The sequence below is a fragment of the Oscarella lobularis genome, chromosome 4 (assembly GCF_947507565.1).
Source record: "Oscarella lobularis chromosome 4, ooOscLobu1.1, whole genome shotgun sequence".
NCBI lineage: Eukaryota > Metazoa > Porifera > Homoscleromorpha > Homosclerophorida > Oscarellidae > Oscarella > Oscarella lobularis.
In genome coordinates this window covers 1,212,078-1,230,582 of record NC_089178.1, presented here as the reverse complement: position 1 = coordinate 1,230,582, position 18,505 = coordinate 1,212,078, and the positions used below count along the sequence as shown (strand labels likewise).

The 18,505-nt window shown below is 46.5% G+C and overlaps 7 protein-coding genes across 12 annotated transcripts; 3 read left to right on the top strand and 4 right to left on the bottom strand.

Annotated features, from left to right (window-relative positions):
* Window positions 1-498: 498 nt before the first annotated feature.
* Window positions 499-5,400, bottom strand: LOC136186313 (RNA helicase Mov10l1-like). The gene is made up of 24 exons (XM_065973598.1): window positions 4,634-5,400; window positions 4,473-4,580; window positions 4,249-4,407; window positions 3,981-4,196; window positions 3,819-3,930; window positions 3,665-3,763; window positions 3,509-3,614; window positions 3,409-3,452; window positions 3,259-3,350; window positions 3,141-3,199; window positions 2,862-3,091; window positions 2,742-2,810; window positions 2,609-2,686; window positions 2,386-2,538; window positions 2,269-2,334; window positions 2,053-2,214; window positions 1,897-2,000; window positions 1,769-1,841; window positions 1,664-1,723; window positions 1,116-1,217; window positions 1,004-1,054; window positions 901-957; window positions 702-842; window positions 499-645 (listed from the first exon to the last, which is right to left on the bottom strand). The coding sequence occupies exons 1-24, from the start codon at window positions 5,395-5,397 to the stop codon at window positions 583-585; spliced, it is 3,168 nt and encodes a 1,055-aa protein (XP_065829670.1). The 5' UTR covers window positions 5,398-5,400; the 3' UTR covers window positions 499-582.
* Window positions 5,401-5,432: 32 nt separating this feature from the next.
* On the bottom strand, window positions 5,433-8,864 carry LOC136186317 (uncharacterized). 2 transcript variants are annotated; one of them, XM_065973607.1, is made up of 15 exons: window positions 8,680-8,864; window positions 8,435-8,626; window positions 8,325-8,373; window positions 8,212-8,263; window positions 8,117-8,159; window positions 7,835-8,040; window positions 7,613-7,783; window positions 7,365-7,556; window positions 7,039-7,307; window positions 6,306-6,975; window positions 6,204-6,257; window positions 6,078-6,146; window positions 5,893-6,026; window positions 5,758-5,835; window positions 5,433-5,699 (listed from the first exon to the last, which is right to left on the bottom strand). In XM_065973607.1, exons 1-15 carry the CDS (start codon window positions 8,750-8,752, stop codon window positions 5,462-5,464), a joined length of 2,490 nt encoding a protein of 829 aa, XP_065829679.1. In that variant the 5' UTR covers window positions 8,753-8,864; the 3' UTR covers window positions 5,433-5,461. The 2 variants fall into 2 exon arrangements, with proteins under 2 accessions (XP_065829679.1, XP_065829677.1); XM_065973605.1 differs by lacking the exons at window positions 8,325-8,373; window positions 8,680-8,864 and having other exon boundaries at window positions 8,435-8,568.
* Window positions 8,542-11,326, top strand: LOC136186319 (acetyl-coenzyme A thioesterase-like). Its single transcript, XM_065973608.1, has 15 exons — window positions 8,542-8,945; window positions 9,005-9,077; window positions 9,128-9,248; window positions 9,308-9,429; window positions 9,484-9,673; window positions 9,722-9,762; window positions 9,808-9,927; window positions 9,980-10,118; window positions 10,163-10,218; window positions 10,273-10,324; window positions 10,377-10,466; window positions 10,515-10,648; window positions 10,691-10,822; window positions 10,876-10,951; window positions 11,011-11,326. Exons 1-15 carry the CDS (start codon window positions 8,789-8,791, stop codon window positions 11,197-11,199), a joined length of 1,692 nt encoding a protein of 563 aa, XP_065829680.1. The 5' UTR covers window positions 8,542-8,788; the 3' UTR covers window positions 11,200-11,326.
* On the bottom strand, window positions 11,263-15,755 carry LOC136186320 (equilibrative nucleoside transporter 3-like). Of its 3 annotated transcripts, none has more exons than XM_065973610.1 (17): window positions 14,804-15,755; window positions 13,837-14,753; window positions 13,528-13,777; window positions 13,304-13,482; window positions 13,155-13,236; window positions 12,945-13,084; window positions 12,791-12,885; window positions 12,687-12,737; window positions 12,551-12,639; window positions 12,450-12,498; window positions 12,298-12,395; window positions 12,192-12,234; window positions 12,057-12,133; window positions 11,892-12,009; window positions 11,754-11,839; window positions 11,501-11,691; window positions 11,263-11,450 (listed from the first exon to the last, which is right to left on the bottom strand). In XM_065973610.1, the coding sequence occupies exons 4-17, from the start codon at window positions 13,369-13,371 to the stop codon at window positions 11,327-11,329; spliced, it is 1,311 nt and encodes a 436-aa protein (XP_065829682.1). In that variant the 5' UTR covers window positions 13,372-13,482; window positions 13,528-13,777; window positions 13,837-14,753; window positions 14,804-15,755; the 3' UTR covers window positions 11,263-11,326. The 3 variants fall into 3 exon arrangements, with proteins under 3 accessions (XP_065829682.1, XP_065829683.1, XP_065829681.1); XM_065973611.1 differs by having other exon boundaries at window positions 12,201-12,234; window positions 14,804-15,754; XM_065973609.1 differs by having other exon boundaries at window positions 12,057-12,148; window positions 12,201-12,234; window positions 14,804-15,752.
* Window positions 13,479-15,914, top strand: LOC136186315 (protein bicaudal D-like). The gene is made up of 2 exons (XM_065973602.1): window positions 13,479-13,795; window positions 13,863-15,914. Exons 1-2 carry the CDS (start codon window positions 13,541-13,543, stop codon window positions 15,840-15,842), a joined length of 2,235 nt encoding a protein of 744 aa, XP_065829674.1. The 5' UTR covers window positions 13,479-13,540; the 3' UTR covers window positions 15,843-15,914.
* On the top strand, window positions 15,912-17,437 carry LOC136186324 (uncharacterized). The gene is made up of 4 exons (XM_065973614.1): window positions 15,912-16,594; window positions 16,773-16,821; window positions 16,875-16,985; window positions 17,070-17,437. Exons 1-4 carry the CDS (start codon window positions 16,023-16,025, stop codon window positions 17,250-17,252), a joined length of 915 nt encoding a protein of 304 aa, XP_065829686.1. The 5' UTR covers window positions 15,912-16,022; the 3' UTR covers window positions 17,253-17,437.
* LOC136186325 (smad nuclear interacting protein 1-like) lies at window positions 16,147-18,496 on the bottom strand. 3 transcript variants are annotated; one of them, XM_065973618.1, is made up of 9 exons: window positions 18,243-18,496; window positions 18,075-18,189; window positions 17,930-18,020; window positions 17,817-17,869; window positions 17,652-17,761; window positions 17,516-17,606; window positions 17,366-17,455; window positions 17,027-17,323; window positions 16,147-16,967 (listed from the first exon to the last, which is right to left on the bottom strand). In XM_065973618.1, the coding sequence occupies exons 1-7, from the start codon at window positions 18,479-18,481 to the stop codon at window positions 17,384-17,386; spliced, it is 771 nt and encodes a 256-aa protein (XP_065829690.1). In that variant the 5' UTR covers window positions 18,482-18,496; the 3' UTR covers window positions 16,147-16,967; window positions 17,027-17,323; window positions 17,366-17,383. The 3 variants fall into 3 exon arrangements, with proteins under 3 accessions (XP_065829690.1, XP_065829689.1, XP_065829688.1); XM_065973617.1 differs by having other exon boundaries at window positions 17,027-17,298; XM_065973616.1 differs by having other exon boundaries at window positions 17,027-17,455.
* Window positions 18,497-18,505: the final 9 nt, after the last annotated feature.

Sequence of the window (18,505 nt, the reverse complement as noted above, 5' to 3'; positions counted from 1 at the left end):
AATTTTGTTTCTGATCTGATCTTTTCTGCTTTTAGGTCGGTTAGTGGCGATGGTCTGTTCTAACTAAAAAGACGAAAGCGTAAGCGAGTACCTGATGCTCTCAACAAGCTGTCTCTATTTGTTGATGAATACCAGGACGTCGATGTTGAAATGCCGGAAATAAAAACAGACTTTCACTTTTTTCCTGGCTATTGCTGCCATCCAAAAGCATGATCCCAGCAGGACAAAAAAGGAAAAAAGGAGACTATGAAAAACCTTATTTTTAACGCACCTGCAACTGGGAGCACTGAATTACGCATTGCTTGGCTTCCGCTTAAACCGAGGAGCGGAAAAGAAGATCAATTCCTCCAAAGCGTAGAAGAGCTTCACTATGTGTAGTTAAAAACTTACGTGTATTCGTTAGTTAGACATCTTATTTGTTTGTCTATGAAGCACTGTGTTTTCTGCGGGCTACCATCATGATGAGAACAAACAATGTCTTATCAACAAAAAGCTGCTTTAATTATAACAACGCTAAGCATAGGCAGATCAGCCATTAAAACGTCCAAGCGATATTACCTTAAACGAATGACATGTTGATTGCTAATGCCCAATGCAAGCACCGTGCTTTTCGCAAAACTCAATAAAACCTTCCCAATAGGAATCCTAAATTATTCGTATTAGAGAGCTTTAATGCCATAAACTCATTCTTCCAGTCAAACCTTGGACAACAATTGACGATTACCAATGACAATTAGAAGAGCTTCAGCTCGTGTGATAGCAACGTTGAATCTTTTCGGATTGCCAACAAATCCCAGGCAAAAATGCTCATTGGACGACAAAAAGGAAGACGTTGAACGAACCTGAATTTACAGTACAACATATCATAAATAGCTGCTCCAACATAAAGAAAAGGCATACAGTCGACAGAATTATTGCTCTTCGTTCCTGTCCTTGAAATTCCTCTACAGAGCCAACCTAGAAAATTGAATTACACATGCCACAGCCTAAGTGTTTAAATGACTTTTATATCCGAAATTCCAAACCGCTCCAAAAGAGACCTAATTTTTTCAACCTATAGCACACCAACAGAACTCAAAAAAAGCTGATATTGTTGCAAGTCAGTGTGACAAAACCTGTTTACGATATGGCGTAATAATTCCAATGTCTTGACACTGGAGACTCAGCTGAGGACCGTCCGAGCCATTACCGGTCAACTGCAAAGCGTATTTGAGTGCCTAAATAGAACGCACATATACAGTGGGGTCAGAAAGTTTTCGGCACCATCCAAATTTACTCAGATCATGCATGTGCGATCTGATGAGTTTCTTTACTCGGAAAGTATATGTAAATATACGTATAGTTCGTATCAGCAAAACCCCCAGGACCACGTATCTGATATAATAGGGACAACTTTGTTTATACTAGTAGTTAGTAAAATCGCTTTTAAAACACCTGACTGCAGTTAGTGTAAAAAAGCCTGTCCTTTTTACTAGTTGAAACAAAGGCGTACCGGGCACCAAGGGTTTCTAAACGTGTTTTTCGGCACTAAACAGTGTTTGGGGGCTAGTAGTGTACAGATTGTATCGTCAAGGTATAAACTATGTTAATCTTAAATGTGCCGAAAACTTTCTGACCCCACTGTATGAACTGATAAAGTCCGAGTGCCTGATCCTCTCGATACCTGAACCGCTTCAGCAGGATTGAACCAAGACGGGTTGGTCCCCTCACGAAGATCCTCTCCCTAAAGAATAGATTTTTACCATATAGGCAATCTTTAGTAGCTTACCTTGATTCCGTGAAAAATGATCGGAAAGTTGGGCTGACACGGAAGAGCCGGCCAATTACAGAGAGATCCAATTCTGCCAACAACAACACAAGTAAAATATATATAACTCTCCTAATTAAGGAACTAACCTTGAGATAGGAGCACAGGGTCGGAGCTCTGCGTCATAAAACAGTCTCGACGGCACTTCTAGAATACTACGATGAGAACGATAATTGTCAATTAACTTTGTCACCTAGCAAAACCATCAGTCAATCTGTCTGCTGTACATACACAACTGCGAATACCAAGCAAGGATTAAATCCCCCTACTGAAGCAAACTCGTCGTTGCGACGATACGCCGGGCGTTTGGTCAGACGTTCCAACAAGGAAAGTTGAAGTCCGTGCACGTCAGCTATTTTCGACATTAGAACAGGGCCAAGTTGATATGGATCGCCAGCCAAGACACACTAGAAGAAAAGAAGAAGGTGACTGGATCTATTCTAAAAAGTGACGTACAGTACCTGACCGTGTTGACCAGCACAATACAGAGCAGGTATCAAACATTCCGGTTCAGTTGACTGACCAGCCTATATTCTTACAGAAATACTTAAAAATCTTTTTCTCTTGTGGCTTTGCACCTCATCTACAAAAACGTGAGTAAAGTGATCCTGCTGCAGACCGAAAGAGTAAAAGATTCCCGACGAGACGCACGTTGTGACGACAATTCGATAATAGGCAAATGTTTCAAGTTCGTCAGCAGTATGACAAAAAGGCAGCAGAGCTTCAGGAGACTGTGAGAAATAATAATTCTACAATTAACAGAGAGAGAGAGAGAGAGAGAGGAGAGAGACAGAGCTCTACCTCGGATAACCTCTGATAGGCGTTCAATCTTGCTAAATCGCCCTGAGAAAAACATTGGGTGGCACATAAACGAAGTGCCTATACGTATACATGTAGTAATTATGCATGGGTACACAGGCATCAAGCGCAGTACCAACAAATCCGCCGCGCTATTCGAAGGAGCTGTTACGAGTATACGGCTAAACGGGATCCGATAAAAAACCTGAAATCCTTTACGTTATAGAAACTAAACTACGTATGTAGTACAGAGTACCTGAAGTATTGCTTCGACAAGCGTAACGGTTTTTCCGGTTCCCGGCGGCCCAAATACGACGTAGGGAGCCGGTCGACCTCGAGCGGCCACTATTCTCTGAACCGCTTCCTTTTGTCGCGTATTGAGACAATTATTGAGAAAATCTGGCGGACGAAGTCCGGCGCTTAGATCAACGAAAAGACGCACGGAAGCAACGGGCGGCTTCGGATCAACAGCGGTGGGAAAAAGAACTATAGTACAGTAGCCGAAAAAACTGCCTATTCGTAGCTAAACTATTACATTCGCTTCCGAGTTGCCTGATGAATTCGACGGCTTGATGGCATCTGCGAAGTGGCGTCCTTTTATCGTTTCGTTAATTAATTAATTAAAAATTGTTGGGGCGTCATGGTGTGCTTGCCTGCCAAAGCAAAAGTCTACGTGATAGTTGTCGTTGCGAAATCGCTTGTGAAACGAGTTGGAGAATTTCAGTAAAACGCTCTCTCCTTGAATCTAGAGAGAGAGAGAGAGAAAAAGTGTATAAAGCGCGAATAGGGCTCCACAGAAAAACCTCGTGAATAAATCCCTCATAGTGAGGCACTGTCTCGTCGGCTCCTTGTGAAGAGGGGAAAGAGAGTTATAGGATGCAAAAAGAGAAACGAAATGTATACCTGGGAGAGAAGCGTAAACTTTGTCGCCAACAAGAAGCGAGGGACGTCTTTCAGTCAAGCCGGGAACAACCAATTTGAGGTAATCGCCTACTTGTCGCATTTCCGCCTGTAGTCGCATATATTCGATGCTTTTTTCAAGTAGTCTATGTGTCTTACGTCAGGTATTGCATATTGTTTTATTGTCCTTTCCATTTCCAGTTCTTCAGCGTAGAGCAATGCGGAAAATCGTTGAGAATAACTTCTAAGCGATAGGGGCTAAAAGAGAAGTCTCATTTATAGGAAAAAAATTGACCGCCAATCTAATAAGTACCTGAGCCAAAACGGGTAAAATAGTAAAGATATCCTTCCTACTAGCAAAGCCCTCTCTTACGCTATCAGGCACGTCGTACAGCATAAGCTTCCGCGGCAAACGAACTTCAACGCTAAAAATACAATACAGAGTCATTTGTCATCCGTTCTATTGGCTGCGTACAATTGTGGTCTTTGCCCTGGTACAACGAGCGTTCGTTCTTCGTTCACTCTCCCACCGCGAACGCCGCGACCCAATCCTAAGCGTTTCTGTGGCCGATACGGCTCGACGGGGGCGACGACCGCTTCCAGTGGATCGACCACTTGGACGTTAATAAACAAGTCAATGTCAAAGCCATCGAAACGCAGCGAAACTTTACTCCAAAAACAACCGAGACCGCTATGCGAGAAAGACAAAAAAAGTGAAATGGATTCTTAGAAAAGATTGTTACCATCCGAAGACAGAACATTGAAGAATGCACGAAGATCCTGGAGACAATTCGTAGGGAAGATCGACGGGAGGCAAAACATTCTCTGCGTGCACAGTCACGAGAACTTTTCCGTCAAGCACACTGCAATCAATTAGGTTAACTGGCTCGCTATTGCCGTTCCTACAAGAGCGCGAGGTCCGGGCCCGTTTTTTCCACCTCCCACGTGGTGGATAGAGAGATCTTACTTGAGCGGAATGGACGTAACTTTGACTTGCCCAGCAAAAATCTCTCCTACATCATTTACCTGATTGACATCGATACCATGATTAAAAGATGATTGAACCGCCTCGCCACTGTAAGAAATACTAAATTAATTAATGTCCAAATGAACGACTTCATTTATTACTCCTCCGTTGCAACACTACTCGTAGCTACAAGTGGTTCCACTCTCAAGGCACGCCACTTTGATTTCTTGTGCCCGGACTCCACGGCTCTCACCCTGACCGATTCCCCGTTCGCCGGCACAAACCCGTCGACGCACGCACTCTTATGAAAATAGACGTCGCGCCCAACATATCCGCGCTCCTTGGCGCCGCGCGGCGCGCCAAAATACCGAACCCGCCCACACAAACTGCGCACGCGCAACGGTTCAACCCGATAGGCGAACCACGTGATCTCACTAGCGGGATTCGCCTTGACGTCGACTTTGACCCAATCGGCGACAGCCGGGACGTAGCCGGCGACGAGCGCGTCGAATTCAAATAAAATTCGATCGCCGTTTACGTAACCGTAAACGTCGGTGATAGAGGAGATTTTTCCGATGAGCGATTGAGGAGCGTCGTCGATTTCCGGCTCCGCTTCCGGGTCGGGCCATTGACGTTGAACGAGACGCACGCGAACGGCGCGCCAGCCGTCGAAACGGCGTCGTCGCGTCGCCACGACGTCGACGAGGTCGCCGACGTCTGGAAATTCGTCGCCGACGAGCGATTCGACGAAGAATGCGATCGTGTGGTCGATCATTCCGTGATTTTCTGCAATGCTCGTGATTGTGCCGCGATGTTCTCGTCGTTCGACTGCGCTCGAGTTTTCTACGACGTCGACGGACGATTCTTGAGGCGGTTGGGGCGATCCTCGAAGATAATTGAGAATGCGGTCGAAAACGGCCAACATGGCTGCCGGTATCCGGGATTTGGAACACGCGTGTGTGTTTTCCTTTAGATATATTCATAAAAAACTAGAATGTAAAAACTTGCTCAAGCGACGCAAGCAAACTGTGCCTAGCTAGTAGCGCTTCGTCCTGCCCGCTTTCCATTGGACTCAAAAACGCAACGTTTCCAAGCAGTTTCACTAGTTTTCCGTGCAGATTTTTCAGTAGTTCGTAGCATGATCCGACAGTCGCTTCTTCTGCAGAATCAGCCGATTCGAATATATGTAGAAAATAGCGAAATATGTCACAAGCTTCTACATTGTGTCTTGAAAAATAAAAATAAAAATCACTTGTTGTCAGTTGAAACAATAAATCCTCATTACCCGAGTTGCGGCTCAACAACAAATTTTCCCAGAACCTCAAAAATGCAATGCAGTGATTGAGTATCCCACATTGATTCTCTTCAGGACAAGACAATATTTGTTTTAGCTCATTATATATCCCGTTCGTTCACTTACTTGACACACGACAGTGCCGTTAGCAGATTGAGTGCAGCAGCCACTTCCAGATCCTTCACATCGTCACGCAGAATTTCCCTAAGCGTCGCGCTATTCAGTCCTCCCATGCACTTGTAAAGAATCGAGTCCAACGCCTACACAAAAGGATCCTCTTTGTCTAAACGATTCGATGTGACGAAACTAACGTTCTTTCTTTTCTCTAAAGCAGCTTTGAAGGCAGGCGTTTCTGCTCGTATTTCATCAGCTAGGTTTCTCTAAAACGAAGTGTTGTGCAAACGTGCTGTCGAATTCATGTACAAACTGGCTCTTACGTCGGAAAGCATACAAGGAACAAAGTCTTTGCTAGCCACCCAGCTCTTTCTCGTCTAAAAGCAAAAGACTATAATGATAAAGAAAATCAAAAGAAGTATTACCTTTTTCCTGGCCCAATTTTCTTCATCATCTTTTGCTACCGTATCCTCGGTTTCTTTCCGGGCGACATCGAGAGGAGAGCTCGGAGACTCCTTAGTGACAACAGAGGGTGTCTTCTGCTCCTCTGCGACTACAAGGACGTCCACATTCTGGCCTTCTCCTGGGATCTCTTTCGAGCTCTCTTCTGGTTCACCCTGAGATACTTCGGAGGAAGGAATCTTTACTGACTGATCTGCTTCTTTTTCCGTTGGGATATCGTTAGTTTTCTCGCTTCCTTCTTGCTCTCCAGCTTTGCTCTGAAACACTACTCCTGGTGGCTTATTTTCACTCTCCCCCTTCATTTCATTCTCTTCATTAGAATTTCTACAAGTGGAAGTCTTTTCTGATTCACAGTGCGACTCCGACTCCGACTTATTTTCAGCAGGAAGTTCATCTGTAGGAGCAGATACCGTATCTTCGGTCTCCTTCGTCTGTACGCTTTCCTCCTGCAAAGCTACTGCAGTCACTTTATCGCGTGTTTCTGATTCTACTACAGTCGAAAGTTCTGTCATTGGAATCGCACTGTTTCCCTTAATATCGCTATTTCTAGCAGCATTCAAATTCTTTCTTCGTCTCCCTGAAGACCTCATCTTCTCCCGGCTACCAGTGGTTGTCCTCGTTGAACCCAAGACACTAGACAGACACAACGCGCGATACATCAATCATAATTCGTCTACGTAAAAAAATTCTTCTTACGTCAAAGATCTCAGTTTACTTAGCTTCGCCAACGACTTCCTGACTTCTTCGCTTTCGCACTCGTTCACGACTCTCTCAACAGCATGCAATGCCCTATGACTCAAACAATTCTCCAGCGACAAAGACCCGACGTTGCGAGGCCACAAATTGAGCGACAACGCCTCAGCAATCGCTGCCAGAGTCTGACAGGCGGCCGTCGCGAAATGCACGCTATCGCTTCCCTCCAAACTACGCAGTATAATCTCAACATAGCTAAGATGCAGCGGAGGCTAAAAAAAAAGAAAAAAACATCGTTTCTAAAGAAACCGCAAATGTTTGACGCATACTTTCGCGTGATCGGGAAGAATCGTGTTAGACATGAGCGACAAAATGCGACAAACTTTCGTTTTCACGTCCGCGTCATCCGCCGTCAATAGCAGACCGGAAGCATAACCGTGAAATTTTTCAGAGAGGAGCACATATCGAACATGCAACGAGCCGACGGCCAAAGACTCGATGAGCTCGAGCCAAAGGACAAGCTAAAAACACAGAGAATCTCCATAACTAACCCCTTGCTTTTAATTAATTAGAATACCGACGAAAAATCTTGATCAAGACCGACGAATTTGCATAGCATACGAACGACGGGTTCGTCTTCGGGCGAGGGATTTATCTCCGTCGGCGCAACGGTCGCTCGATCATGATATTCTTCATAGAGTTCGATAAATTTTTCTAGTATTGCGTCGACTTCGTCTCGGTGAATTAACTATATTGCAATGAGGAGGAAAGATCGAGTCTAAATTCTTTGCGCGTTTACGTTGATGGCGTCGAATAAATATCTTCTCAGTGTCGCCGTGTTTTCGCTCGATACGTGAAATCGCGTCTGTTTCACCATGTACTCGATGGCTTGTTCTACGTTTTTGTTTGGAGAATCGTCGACGCATATCACCCACTGTGACGTCATGCTTTCTTCTCGTTTCCATGATGTTTTTTCGAGAGAAGGAAGTAGCATGGCTATATCACCTCAAAAAGAGAGAGAGAGAGAGAGAGAGAGAAAGAACTACAACGTCAAAAGATGAAATCAAATCAAAATTCTTACTTTTGCTAATTGAAACCGGAAGTGGCTTATCATTCACTAATATCTAGAAAAGGCTTATATTTGTAAAAGAAGCCCAGACTTCGTTGTGACTTTACTTTTGAACTGAGGACTTCCGTTATCAATGGAATTTGGGGCAATTGCCTCTTTCTAAATAACACCCAAGCATTCTTATGACTAAGCTATGAGTAGTGAGCACGTGCATTCTCACCGAAGGCGTTCAACATGAAAAACAACGGGCCCCACATGAAAACTATCTCCTACGTACAATGGAAGAGTCCCATTGACGTCACTAAGTCCGTCTTATATGACGTCAGTCACCTTCGCGTAAAGAAAGACTTCCTCCTTTCACTGTGACTCCTTTGGTTTCCACTGTCACTACTTCGTCTTTCATTGGGATTAGAACGACTTTTCCTTCGTCCGAAGCGTAGAATTCACAGATTTGCACTCGGAAGTGCTCGGCGTTCATGGAAACCTCGATTTTGCTCGAATTTTCCGTTGCGCTTCGCATTCCTTTGCAAGATGCGAGCTTTTTCTCAACGTCAAAACTCGTGACTGCCACTCACCAATAGTCCATCGACCGCACGCTCGGAATACTTCATTCGTATCGCTTCGACGAAGACCGATCTGCTGTTGCATACTCAAAAGCGCGTGCGCTAGCAAAGTCGAAAGAAGATGGATCCTCTTAGGGAGCCGGAGGAGGAACCAGCCTCGAAGAATACGACGGAAGTCGAAATGAATCAAATCGTGACGTCGGAATACGTTGGCGAAACGGGCGCACGATTCTACGGCGTCTTGCTCAAATGGATGGATATTTGCTCGTGCGTGTCAGGTTCGTCTCCGCGCGGGCGCGCGCCGTTTGATGACGTTGTGCGTTCTATGGTTCCACAGCTGAACGACACGCGAAAATGGCCTGCGTCACCGTTGCCATGGACAACATGAAATTCGAATCAAATCGAGTGAAGTAAGCCTCTTGTGTTTTTTTTTCCAACCGCATCTCATTCAGTTGTGTAGAGAGGGTAATGTCGTCCAGCTTAGAGCAAAAGTCAACCGAGCCTTTGGTACTAGTATGGAGCTGGGAATTCAAGTTTCTGTTGAAAACATGAAGACAGGAAGTGTCGCACCCTTGTGCAAAGTATACCTTAGCTGAACAAACTGCTCCTGTGAATCGATTCTTCTTCTTTTGGCTACCAGGCTTATTTCACTTTCGTCGCCAGACCTATTGACGGTGGAAAGGTACAATTGGACCCTATTCCCGTCAACACGGAAGAAGAGAGAATCGAACACTTACTAGCAAACGAACGGCGACGAATTCGGTAAGGAACGCTTTTCTCGCGCACCGCTAAAAGTCTATGACGGTTTTTTTTCAGACGAGCTTTGTCTCATGAAATAAAGGAGGTGTCGGTTGGCATCAGCAAGCGAATGTCAGCGAAACATTTCAGTCTCGCCGCACAAAAGTCTAAAAAAGACGGCATACCTGTCGCAAGAACGAAAGCAGAGAGCGTAGAACTGGTTCTACCTCAGCACGCAAATCACCATAAAACGGCATTTGGAGGCCAAGTAGATGAGATATCATAAGGAGAAATCGCAATGAATCCCTCTTCGTAGATCATGGAGTGGATGGTAACACTGGCCATGATATCAGCTAGGTATATCCTTCAATAGAGGCGTCTATTCTTGACGTTTCTTTCTAGTCGCGTTTGCCAACGGACTCCCGTTCCTACGGCCGTTGATTCGGTCGTTTTTCGTGCGCCCGCCTACGTGGGCGATCGCGTCTTTTTGAAATCGTCCGTGAATGCCGTTTTTACGACCAGGTTTGGCTACGACGACGATTCTTCGTTTTCGAATAATTTTTCGGCGTTTCAGTTTTGAGGTTGGCGTTCGAGTCGATGCCAGAAGCATTTCAGGCGACTATCGTCACATCAACAGCGCCTTTTTCACCTTCGAAGCAATTGACGATAACGGGGAAGCGATACCGCCGGAGAAACTTTGGCCGCAGTCTAAGGCATAGAAAAGAAGAATTAGTAGTGGTTTTCTAAGCTTTTTTAGGAGGAAAAACTAAGGAATGATAACGCACAAGCCCGGTATTGGTCTCGCCTTGCCAGGTACTACTGTACAAGCTCCTAACTCTTATCTATGTGATATCTGACAAATTTAAGAAAATCGATTAATTCAAAGGGCGAATTGCTGACGTGGTCAAACGATCAAGCTGTACTAAAACTAATCAATTAATTAATTAAATCCGCACACGCGTCTTATTTAGCTTGACTTGACTTTGGAAAACATTAAACGTTTGACTGGTCTCATCACAATACCAGACGACTCGTGGAAGACAGTATCTGATGACGGGAACGTAAGTGAAACGTATACTAAATTATATTATAAACTACGACGTCACAAGGTTCAATGCAAGAGATGTGAACAATCGTCTGACGTTGTGGTATGCGTATCACTTAGCGTCAAATTGCCCGTGGACGCGGTCTTTGACTGCATCACCAATTTCAAAGAAAGACCCAAATGGGACATTCTTTGCCGGTAATCGTGTGATCTGTTGACGAGCTTACCTTGTTGCCTTAGAAAAGTCGAAGTCGTTCACGTGGAATCGGCTGACGACTGTATTATTCGATTGGTGTTACAGCCGTCCGAAGAGGGAGGCCAGCCAAAGGAATTCCTCATGCTTGCAACAAAGAGAAAGGCAACTAGTAGCAGGTACATACAGTGCACGCGGAGACTCGCTTATTAATTAATTATATGATATCTAGCGACTATCATGCCCTTGCCTTTACCTCAATCAACTTCAAAGACTTTCCTCCGTCGAAAGAGTGCATAAGAGCGGAAGTAGGTCCTTCGTGGTTCCGCCGCCGCCGCCGCCGCCACCGCGAATTTTCGTGTTTTAGAGTATCTCATCTGGCTATACCGTTTACCCTGACAAAAAATTGGGCGACGGAGTGTGCTCCATCCGGTATTTTCACAAGCTCAGCAGCTCGTCTCTTCCGTACATCAGCGGCGATTTGATCGGACTGACGACACTGCTTCAATTAAATGCAGCCAAGCTCAAAAAATACATAATCAGTCAAGCACAATAAACAATACCTTTCAATTAAATTTTTCACCTTGGGCACACGATTTTGGCTTTTTTTGCACCTAAATTTCACAAGTTTTTTGTTTTATTGACGATAATGCGACAATAAAAATTCATTTCGATGCAAGCAATCACCCAATGTGTTTAATCATTGCGGCAAGGGCAAAAGAAAAGCCGCTACCTGCAACGAGACCCAAGCCCAAGAAAAGCGCCATCATTGTACCGGCTGTCTCCTTTTCGTGGTCAGAAACGAAGCTAAAAGACCCGCTGAGAAAGTGCGTAGGCCTGTGATTGGGACAACGTACCTAGGGCCATACATCATGGCTAGAGTGCTGAGATAGCCGTTCGATATGGCCATCAATAACATAAAAACAATAGGGAATACGTCACTGTTGAAGACGACTGGAGAGTCTCGCGGCTGGACATTGCAGAAGACGTACAGAGGAAGAAATGCGAGACGAAGAAATGAAGGAAGCCATAGCCACTTGGATGAAATCTAAAGCAGAGGAAGGGAAGGACGAGATAAAATAAAAATAAAGATAGAGTTGATTTGCTTACAAATGGAATCCACGCAGCTATTGTTCTTCCAGTGAAATCGCACGCGTTGAAGAGAAGGAAACAGGTCACAGGAGTGAAATAGGCGTCTGAGAAAGACGACTGAGAAAAAAACCGAAAATAGTCAGTCATTCCTCTAACCTGTCCATGGACTAGCGTCAGGATGAGCAGCAACTGACTTTATATTCGAAGTGATCGCTGGAAATATAGACAACGTCACGAAGAAGATGATAAACACGTTCAAAGCAGGTTTCCATATCTGTTTCATCACAATATTACTATGTATTAAATATACATGATATTTACCCTTTTGAATATGAACCAGAAGTTGGGTCTGATCACTTTTCTGTCTTCTTCTTCTTCGTCGTCTGCGCGCTGGACAACTGCATCCATAGAAGCTAGTTTGGTTATTAAGGGGATGAGTGTATGCCCGTCCCCTACCACTCTTGCCTTTTTGTCGATGAAGAAAGAATTGAGAGAACTTCTGCATAGTAGAATTCACCTCTTAGACTATTTCTTCCCGGGGAAGAAGCAATTAATTCCTTACAATATAATGCAGAAGAAAAAACGTTGCAATAGCGGCAAGAAGGACAAAAATGCCACAGCTGAAATACGCAATGCCACTCTCCTCAGGACCACTTCCACCTAAACACCAATATATAAATAAAAAAACGGAATTCCCCTCAGAAACAAAGTTACCCAAAATAGAAAATATACTTGCCAACGAGGCAAATATCCCAGCCAGACCCTAGTAGAGTGATTTCATCTCTCTTTCTCAATTAGAATAAGAAATTCCATACCTGTCCTGCCATGACAGCACTGGTATATTTATGATCCTGAAACATCCCAGCAAGACCAAAGACGCCGCTTTGATACACAGCTCCGCCAACTAATATTTTCAATAATCGAGAGAGAGAGAGAAAAACAATAATATACCTGCCGTGAAGAGAACTATAACCATGGTAACTCCAAAGAAGCCGTTTTGCCCTACAATATAAAAAAGACTTTTATAAGGAAATGAAGAAAAGTTTCTTTCGTACATGAAAAAGAGTCTAGAGGAACGAGTGCCACCGTGACGACAAATCCACTAAGTACTATCAGAATCGAAGTGGTGAATCGTTGTCTCAAAGAAAAACTGTGACAAAAGATTATTATTAATCTAAGCCTTCGACAAACGAGCGTTGCTTCTTTTACTGGTGCTTCAAGAAGACGTTCAAAGCGAGAAACGACAGATTGGGAATCATGAATCCCACTGAGAAATAATTTTCGAAAGAATATTGAAATTGTCCCGAAGCGTTCGTTCCGGTCTCGTTCTTCAATTTGTAATCGAAGTACTGTGGCGAGAAAAAGTTCGTCAAAAAAATTTTTCATTTTATATCAACTGTGCATGAACAACGTGTTCACCGTATGCGCCGTGATAAACATGTTCCACGGCAATAGAGTGCCGATTCCCTGTACGTACATGATCCAGTAGACTAGATTGAACCTGCGATGAGAAGAAAGGCGAAGAGAATAGGAATTTTTTAGGGAGGAGCAAGTCCTTGTCGACTCGCCTGTCTCGAGGCGGCTTTCCGTTTCCGAGGAGTGAACTAATAGCTTCGTCTTCGTCGTCCGATTCCATTTCCAACGGTTCCAGAGTTGTATAAAAGAGCTACACTACACTATCACAAGACAAGACTCGTGATTGACGGTGATTCGCCGCATAGCGCACTTCATAATGACGTAGGCTGGCCTTCAAATAAATCGAGGATGGAATAGCTTACAGACGGTCACTAACCTATTTCAGAAACATGAACGCGGATTTTGGGGCACATCTGGCGGAGACGACTCTCCTGTCGCCTCAAAATGACTCGGACAATCTTCTCCTTCTCCACGCCGAACTCGATCGCCTTCGAAACGAACTCGAAGAGGCAACCGACGAGCGAATGAAAGCGGCCCAGTGTGGTCTCGCCTTACTACAAGACAAAGAGCGACTCGAAGAAGAGCACGAGCGCCTCGAGAGTCTCTACGAAACGGCGAGAGAAGATCTACACACAAAACAAGAGGTAGAGCATATATACATATAGACACGTAGTCAGTAGGATACGCGGAGCGAAATCTTCTCGTATGTAGACTCTCGCTGAAATGCAACGGGAATTGGATCGGCGCGTACGCGACACAGACGAAATCCGTACGCGTCTTCTGAAGGAGAGCGAGAGTCGCGAGACGGCGTTGAACGGTCGCATCGGCGAATTGCAGAGCCAATTGAAAGCAGTCAAAAAAGCGGATCGAATCGACGCGGATCGTTTCGCCGATGCCGAAACCATGGCAACCGAATTAGAACGAGTCAAATCGAACGAACGTCGTCTCGCCACCGAATTGCGACAAGTGCGCGGCAACGAGACTCGTCTCGCGCAACTCAATCGCGAACTCGATGCCGACGCCAATGTCCTGAGCGAAAAACTATCGCGATTTCGCGCACTCGAAGCCGAATGCGAGAGCCTGCGCGACTTGAACGCCTCCCTCCAGACGGAAGCGGAAACGCTGGAAGAGCAAGTTCAATCGACGGCCATCGAACGGCAATTGGTCGAGCAACGTGCCGCCCAGATGTTCGACACTCTAACGGAAGAGCGTAAAGCGAGACGAGAAATCGAAGAGCAATTGGTCGCCGCCGTCACAGCAAGGGAATCGTTACCAGTCGCCTCCTCCGTTCACGACGACGACAATCCTCAATTGGGACGAGATGAAACGGATGCTGCAATAAGTGCGAGTTGCCTATCGGATGAATTGCTTCATTCCGTCGACGTCGATCCGTCGCGTGTGATGCGATTGGAGGACGAAGTGCAGTCGCTTCGAGAGGAACGAAGTCGGCTCGTCGACGAGCTAGAATCGACGCGACGACGTCGATGCGTCGACGCGACGCCGGAGATCGTTTCGAAGCAGCTCAAGACGGAGAGAGAATTAGCCGAAGTGCGACACGCTCTCGCAAAACTCGAGGCGAGTTCAACAGAAGAGATCGAACACCTAAAAACGAAAGTAGGAGCCTACGAAGGGAAGGACGAGCAGCATCGAACCACGATTTCGAATCTCGAAGCGCAGCTCGCGTCGCTCGGCGTACGACTAAAAGGACTTGACGGCGGCGTTCACGACGTCGAACGCGTCGCCGCCAATCGAATGGCGTCGCTCGAACGCGATCTGAACGAAGCTCGCGCGCTCGTCGGCGAACAGGCGACTCGCTTGGACGAACTGGCGACCGAATGCAAGCGCGAGACGACGGCGCGGAACGACGTCGAGGCGAATCTCGAGCGGGCGAGACACGACGTCGACGTCGTTTGCGGCGAACTGAAGAAACTTTATCGATACGTTTGTCTTATGAACGGCGATGTCGCCGACGACGACGATGACGACGACGACGATGAAACGACGACGGAATTGGAGTCGTCGTCTCTGAGCGTCGGTACGATGTGTCTGCAAACGATTGCTCGCGTCAAACAGCGAGGCGTTGCGCTCAAGCGTGCCGTCGAACGGACCGTCGAATTGTCGCTCGAACGATCGCGTCGTTCGTTGAAACGTTCGTCGTCGTCGTTTTCTACGTCTGCCGCCGCTTCTGCTGTCGCCGAGGCGGCTCACAAGGAGGATCTCGTTGAGGACGATGATAAAGTGGAGGCGCTGCAAGAGAAAGTGGGTCGTCTTCAGCGTCAGCTCTGCGTCAAAGAGGAGGAAGTCGTGACGATGAAAGTTCTGATGAAGGCGTTGAGGACGTCCGCTGAAACGGCCGTGGAGAATGCTCGAAGTCGATTTGAAAGCGATAGAAAAATTCTTGAGGAGATTATCGAGCAGCTTCGCTTGGAATTGAAGGACGCTCGGAAACGCGAAAGCGAATACGGTCACATGAGATCGGTTTTTGCGAATCGCTGCGACGAATATGTGTCTCAGTTGACCGAATTGCAGCTGCGACTCGAAGAATCGGAGAATGAGCGGCGCACACTCGAAAGCATGCTCTCGGCGACGATCAAGCAGAAGATTTCTCTTCGTCAGCGCCTGGAAGATTTTGAAATCGAAAAAGAACGCATGTACAATATACCGAGACAATTACCTTCGTCTACGATATAGATAGATATAGATTCATTTTTTCTATTATTTTCGGCGCAGACTCTCTGGCGCTCTATTGTGAGATAATAATAAAGACATAAGAATTCGATTAGCAAGTGGAGGAGGAACAGGAGGAGGAGTTTCAAAAGGTCTCGTGCTTGCAGCTAATCGCACTTCGGGGTGTCGAGTCGAGGCGTCGAAATGTCGCGTGAAGGTTACTCCGTTTTGCGGGCTTCCCGGGCGGGACCGTGCGGCCGAAACGAACCGGCGCCCAAAGCGGCGACGAGCGTTCGCGCCGGCGGTTACACGGACACGGGACGAAAGCTCGAAAACCAAGACACGTTCAAGATTCAGCAGATGAAGTCGACAGGCGATCTCTACGTGAGCGTTCTCGACGGACACGGCGCCAACGGAAAGGCAGTCGCCCACCAAGCTCGCGATCTTCTCTACGAAAAGATCGAACGCGCGAAAGACTTTGCTAGCGATCGAAAAACGTCGATGAAACAAGCGTGCACACGCACGCACGCCGCGATTGTCAACGGATCGATCGACGCGTCGCTGAGCGGAACGACTGCGACGTACGCGGTCATCAATCGAGCGGTCGGCGAGCTCGTCATCGGTTGCGTCGGCGATACGCGAGCGATTATCGGACGCAAGGACGCTAGCGGAAAGATGGGCGTCGCTGCGCTGACGCGCGATCACAACTGCGATGATCCGCGCGAAGCGCAGCGCGTTCGTCGTGCAGGCGGCAAAGTCGAGCCCTATCGCAGTGGGTACGTACACCTCTCTTCCTCTCTTCCTGTGGGGGGCGCGGCGCCGACGGGGCGTCGCCTATCGCCAGTATCGATCGATCGGCGGCCACGCATTGGTGGTCCGCGCGTGTCGTCGGGCCACCGAGGGAAAAAAGTATCAGTATCGTAGAGTAATCGATTCTCTTTCTTACGTGCACAGGGAACAGTTGATTGGACCGAATAGAATATGGAATCCTGGACCAGTGCAAGTAAGAATTACGTCACCTTGTTCTTATCCCATGCTCATCTCCTTTTGACGTAGCGCTTGCCGGGACTCTGCGTTTCGCGATCGATTGGCGACACGTTCGCTCACTCGCTCGGATGCAGTGCCGAGCCCGAAATTCAAGACATCGTTCTAACGAGCAGAGACAAGGTAAGAGGGAGGGGTCCAAAACGAATGCAAATCGTGTTTACAGTGGTGGGCGTTGCCAATTTTCTCTCTTCTACCCCTTTCCAGTTTCTCATCCTCGCGTCAGACGGTGTGTGGGATGGAATAACGAATAGGGAAGCGGTCGATATCGTCGAGCAGCAACGCGATCCGACGCGCGCAGCGAAAGCGCTCGTCAAAGCGGGTCTGGCCGGAATGGATCGCAATCACTTGGAAGATAACGCTACGGCAGTCGTCGTCTATTTCAACTAACGAAAACGCATATTTTTTTCTTTCTTCTTTTGTACAAATTTTACTCCTGCCAAATGGGTAGAAGACGTGGCCTGTGTGCATTTGCATTCTATTTTTTTATAGACATATTCTACCTTTTTTACTCTTTTCGTTTATTCGTTGTCTGCGGAATGTTCGTGAAGGAGAACGTATTCGCGAGAACTGAAGCCAAATTTTAACATATCCTAAAAGAGAGAAAAAGTGATTTTACCGCGCAGGGTATCATCAGGGAAATAGACATTTGCCTTTTCAAATAGTTCAACAAAACGAGACGGATCAATTCGATTGTTATTCACATACGTTCCATTGGTTGACTCCAAATCGATGACATAAGGTCTAGATGCGTGTCATCAAACAAGACGACTGGCGAGGATCACTTACTTGACTTTTTTGACCATCGAACCGTCGGGTTTCTCGTGGTCAACAAGCCGATATTGAAGTACGGCATGCTGCTTCGAAATCGACGGATGATGCATGGGAATATCACAGATCTAGAATCAATAAGACTTCATCATTCCTGTTCTGGATGACACACTAGTGTCTTACATCTTTGTCGCGACCGATGAGGTAAGCACTTTGCCTGTGAATGTACAGTGTACCTAAGGCAGATAGATATCCTACTAGGGTAGGCAACGAACGTTATGATGTGATCCACTTACTCAGCGATTCGTCCCCTTTGAAGGGATAAAATCGCCATCGCTTCTTCGGAACTTTCGCTTCAGGCGGCTCGCTATACTTTATTACGACACCCTTATAATAAAGAAAAAATCAATAAATAATTTTGATTTTAATTTTAGTACTTACCCGATACGTATTCGTGTCTTGAGCTAGCTTACCGGAGAGACCAAAATCGGGTTTGTCTTTGTTTTCTTCGGCGTCGTCGACCTTTTCTTCTTCTACGTCTTTACCAAACCTTTCACTGGCGATAAATGTCGTTACTGTAAATGTGATCGATCGAACTATGAGACCTACTTTTCGCTTCGTTCGAGTCCGTCGCGGTCCCGACGACGACGACGCTCGTTCCTGTCTCGCTCGCGCGATCTCGACCTACGACGTCGCGTTGGAGATCGACTTCGGCTTCTTCGTCTTTCGTCTCGATGCCGTCGTCCGTCGTCGTGATCGTCAGAACGCCGCACTGCCGCGTCTCTTTCGTAGCCTTTGCGAAGACTCGGAGACGAGCTTCGACGCGATCGTCGTTCGCGACTAGCCATGTGCGCGCGCACTCTGCGGGCTGC